We start from the raw sequence: 5,179 nt of genomic DNA on the forward strand, positions 1-5,179 counted from the left end.
CCTCTTGTGAAGTTAGAGAAGGTCAAAAGGTGCCACTTTCTTGCCCCTTTTGCAGTTGGTGTCAGAAGTGGGATTCGTTGCAGTGGCTCCAGACTCATAGAAGCATGAGACTTTGTAAAAGAAAGAAGGAAGGGGACTGGGATTCTTATATGTTTACTTTGGTTGGTGTTATTTGTAATGGTGGAATATAGAGACATTATGCTGCAGCTGAGGGGAGAAAGGCCTGAGGCAAGAGCCAGGCCATTTAAAGGAGATAATTGATCCAGAGGCTAGGGCTCTTGGTTACCCAGCCAAAGGCCCAAGGCCATACACATAAAATGGGAAGATTATCAAAGTGAAGAGATGAAATTGGAATGTCTTAAATAGGATTATATGTTTTGGATTAAGTGTTTATCTGAATGTACTACAGGTATTGAATGTTCTCTTACCTACCTATATGTTAGAAATGATTATGGGGTATGGGTATGGATAACAGAGAGTAAGTCTGCCTTTAGCCAATACTTGATTGGACAGTTAAAAGGGGAAATAGAATTTGCCCAGAAGGAACACATGCTTTTGTTTCAAACTCTGTATGTAGAGTATAGGGGGCTTAGGTAGAACACCTGAGCCCCACCCAGAACCTGCTGAGAGAGGAAATTGGTCTTTGAAGACAGGACCAGCAGGGGGAAAACAAATGTCTGTCAAGCAGTTAGGCTTTGGGTGCATCAAGGTAGGAAATTCATGGCCCACAAGAGAAACCCCTTCCAGGACTGGACATTAAAGGAAGCTGGCACGTAGATGGCCTTGTATGCTCCTTGCTTGTTACCATGTGGGTCCACTTGAAGAGTGGAAATGGGGAAAGTGCAGCAGTGAAGAAACAGGCTGAGTTTGGTACTCTTTGACTTAGGCCACGGAGGCTAGGGAGAGGGAAGGCTGGCTGGTCTGAAGTACAAGGAGTTGTGTGGAGTCTGCAGGCATTGAACCTAGTCCCTGAGGACTAAGGATGAGAGAGCAAGGGTGCTGGCTGGTCTGAAGTAAAGGGAGGAATGTGACTCCCACACTTGGCAGCTGGTACCCATGACCTAGCTGGGATGGCTAGGGCTGAGCTGACCAGAACCTAACCAAATGAAGAGGAAGATGTTTGACACTGAGCTGGTATTAAGTTGCTGCAATTTGATGGCTTGTGCTGGGCTGGACTTTGCAGATGCCCAAAGTTCCAGGCAGAACAGAAGATTCTTCAGGGAGAAAGGACCATGCTTGTCTCCTAAGAGTATTGGTTTGATAGGGATGGGCAAATTAGAAATTGGCTAAGAAGGGGGAGATAAAGGCATGAAGTAGCTTGCTTACACACTTTCATGGGTGTGGTTATTCTTAAACTGATTGTGAAGGAGATGTTAATTTTTGAAGTACAAAAGGGACAATGGCTAGAAAAGCCAGAGTGGCCTGTGGTGTAGTCATTTACATGGTATGGCTTTTCTAGCCATAGTCTTTGTAACTCCCACCAGATTACTGGGTGGGACCATGCAAATATGTGTCAACTTGGTTGGGCATCTGGTAGTAATTATTTCCTATAATAAGATTGGTAATTAACTCCCTGGAAGAATTTGCCCTGAGCAACTGAGTAGCTGCTTTTAAATTCCTGATTGTTAAAGTCACCTACCTAGGGTATTTTTGTTGGAGCAGCAGGAAGTAATCTTCTAGGATAGTTCACTCTCTCTCAGGTGTGTAGAACTCTGATGTTAGGATTGGTTAGTTTTGCCACTCCGCCTGGCTTAAAATGAGCAGAGGGGACATCTCACTGCCAGCTGAGAGAGATGCCGCCTAGCTGAGAGAGATGCCACCCTGCTGAGGGAGATGCCATCTGGCTGATAGACATGCCCAAATGAGAGATGGTGGCAGTGGAACCCAGAGGCATGGGACAGAGCAGCAAGCTTACTTGGCTCACAGAGGCAGAGGCCAGACTGAGAGGCCAAGGGCTAGAGATACGTGTCTGTGGGCACAGTAGAGTGGAGACTGTCCTTATCAAAGAACTATATCCTGAGCATGTTCTTAAACTTGAATTGTAGCCTGTTGCTTCCCCAAAAAACCCCATAATCTGTGAGTTCTGTGTGGCCACTGCAGCAGATTATCAAACCCAGCAGAGAGGTGGTGGGTGCCGCGGGAGGGATGGTTGGTGTCAAGGTTGGTAAGAGGGCTGGAGGGTGGCTGTGTGTTTGGCCTCATAGGAACAGGCCATGGGCTGCTGATAGTGATTCTGTCTTCCTCTTGTGAAGTTAGAGGAGGCAAAAGGTGCCACCTCCTTGCCCCTTTCGCACCTATGTAGCAGTAAAATAACTGAAGTTGTTAGATTAATGTAGAACATTCCTTTATAAAGGGAACGATTATCTCTGGTCAGAATAGGAGTTACGTATTTTTAGTCTTCAGGCCCACCTGATTAAACATTTAAGTGTGTTTTACAGGCAGTCCCTTCAGGGAAAACTGCTTCCCCTGTCTCAAGGAAGGATCCTCCATCAACTCCTGTTCATCTGAAATGTGCTGAACTTACTGGTAAGTCTAATGTCAGGCAGAAGTCCAAGGGTCTTGAGCAGTTGCAAAGTGCAGTCACAAAAGAAGGCCCCATTGAGGTGGAAGTAGCAGAGGTTTTGAAGGCACTTTGATGTCAAGTTTAAGTGAAAGATTTGAATTCATAACAGTAAAGGTGAAACAATCCAATTTGGAGATTGGTTTTCAAATGCCAATATGGAACAGGAAAAGAGACTGGCTGCTGTTTCAGGGTGGGGGAACTATTTGTGTTCCATGGCAGGAGTACATAATGTGAATGTGTGATGATGCCCACAGGAGAGACTGTGCAGGCTGCACGTACAGAAGAGAAGGAGGAGGTGGAGCCAATGGATTTTGAAGATGGTGACTTTGATGAGCCCATGGAATCTGAGGAGGTGACTGTGGAGCCTGTAGCTACCAAAACATTGGACCAAAAGAGTGAGCCAGCAAAGGGGGTGAAACACAAAGCAGATCCAGGGAAAGAGACTGCGACATATTTGTAAGCATTTTATGACTTTTCTAGCAAATAGTGCTATAGTTAATTCTGTTGGATTTTGATGTGATCTCTGCAGAGGAAGTTTCTTCCCAGAGGTCTCTTGTTGGGACAATGATCAGGAAGATGAAAGCTGTTTCTCAGCTCAGGAAGTTCAGGTGGATTCCAGTCACCTCCTGTTGGTAAAAGGGGCAGAGGAGGAACAAGTGTTCCAGTTTTATTGGCTGGATGCTTACGAAGATCAGTTCAATCAGCCAGGTAATCATGTATAAGCTAACTCTATGTCTTTAATGGTTATAGTTGGTACAGGCTCCGCCCTCACTTTGTGCATGTGAGAGAACAATATTCATTGTAAGTGCATGAGCCACCCTGGTGGAGAGGAGCAGTGGAGTGAATAATCCTTAAAGATGCCTAGTCCAAAATTCATATGGTTTGGGAATGTGTTTTTGTAGTTGACTATTGATGTATCTGAAGTTATAGAAATTCACTTTAAATGGAATCAGTCATCAGTTTACTCCTTTGTTTGTTGTTGTTGCTATGTGCTATGGAGTCAGACCCAACTCATAGCCCTCATACCCCTCCTTGGGTTTCCGAGGCAGTATCACTGTGGAAATAGATTGCCCAAACTTCCTTCCAAGGAGTGGCTGGTGGGTTTGAACTGCCAGCCTTCTGTTTAGCAGTCAAAATACCTTAGACACTATGCTACCAGAGCTCCTATTCCTTTGTTTAGCAAGTTTTTATTGTACACCTGTTATGTGTCAGATATTTTGACAAGAACTTGATGGATTTAATGTGAAGTTTGAAGGAAAAGAAGAACCTAGGATGATTCCCAGGTCATCTTAATGGGCAAATACTGTGAATTCTTGGCTGACAAAAAGCCAGGAGACTGTCCTTTTGTGTGGATTTGAACCCTCCTTATAGGAGCTCTGGTAGCATAGTGGCTAAGGCACTTGACTGCTAACCAAAAGGCTGGTGGTTCAAACCCACCAGCCACTCCTCGGAAGGAAGGTTGGGCAATCCTACTTCCGTAGTGATACTGCCTCGGAAACCCAAGGAGGGGTCGCTATGAGTCAGGGCTGACTCGACGGCACATAACAACAACAACAACAACAATACTGTGAGATAGTATAGTGCCTAAGGCACTTGATTACTAACAGAAGACTGGCGGTTCAAATCCACCAGCCACTCCTGGGAAGGAAGGTTAGGCAATCTACTTCCATAGTGATACCACCTCGGAAACTCGAGGGGTCGCTATGAGTCGGGTCCGACTTGATGGCAAATAACAACAGCATACTGTGAGATTAGGCGTGACAAGGTCTCTTGGATTAATATAAAAAACAGTGTACACTTTTAAGCAGAGTTGCCTTCTTTTCGATCCCTTTTGGATCTGAGGGAGATGCAAACTGTGTACTTTTCAGAGTGGTTTCCTGGAGGCTACATCTAGGGAAGATAGAGAGAATTTCTAGATATCAGTAAAGCAAGTCAATGATAAGGGTAAGTATTAATAACATCAGACTTGAAGGCCAGAGTTACCTTAAAGCTGATCAGTCATTGACTTTAACTTGGAAAAATGTTAATGGTCTCACCAGGGGAGGTCTCACAGAACATTAATATATTTGAGTTTATCAAATATGTATAAAATCTCATAGAGCCGCTTAAGTAGCAAACTACCATGTGCTGGTTTGTTAGGTAAATATAAAGTAAATCATAGAAATGATATCTAATTGTTTCTTATCTATCATCTTGCTAGGGCAGGATGATTTGTTCAGCTTCATCCTTTTTTTAAAAAAAACAACAACTTTATTTTGATGTGGGTGACAGCTTACAGAGCAAATTCATTTTTCATGCAGTAGTTCATATTTTGTCTCATGACACTGACTGCAGTTTCCTACAGTGGAACAGCTCTCTTCCCATTTCCTCCCCATAGTTACCTCTTTGCTGCGTCCTTCCCTCCCATGCACTCCTGCCCCTGAGCTGTCTCCCTTCTATTCTCCCATGATGATCCTCCAAGGAATGTATATACCTGATGTAAATGTTCAGCTCAGATGCTTGTCTGTTATTTAGCTGGAAGCCACAGGAGTGAGTTCAGTTCCAGACCTGAGGGGCAGCTAGAGGCCACAGTCTCGGGTTTCACCAGTCTATATCAGACCGGTAAACCTGGTCTTT

General features: G+C 44.4%; 1 protein-coding gene across 1 annotated transcript in view; it reads left to right on the forward strand.

The window, feature by feature from the left end:
* The window catches only part of POLA1 (DNA polymerase alpha 1, catalytic subunit), a 431,865-nt gene that overhangs the window by 29,019 nt on the left and 397,667 nt on the right, over window positions 1–5,179 (forward strand). Inside the window, 3 exon segments of the mRNA XM_007956408.1 lie at window positions 2,439–2,526; window positions 2,818–3,019; window positions 3,093–3,271. Of these exon segments, the coding sequence (XP_007954599.1) occupies window positions 2,439–2,526; window positions 2,818–3,019; window positions 3,093–3,271 (469 nt within the window).

The sequence above is a fragment of the Orycteropus afer genome, unplaced genomic scaffold (genome assembly GCF_000298275.1).
Source record: "Orycteropus afer afer isolate SDZICR_OR568_19922 unplaced genomic scaffold, OryAfe1.0 scaffold00617, whole genome shotgun sequence".
Taxonomy (NCBI): domain Eukaryota; kingdom Metazoa; phylum Chordata; class Mammalia; order Tubulidentata; family Orycteropodidae; genus Orycteropus; species Orycteropus afer.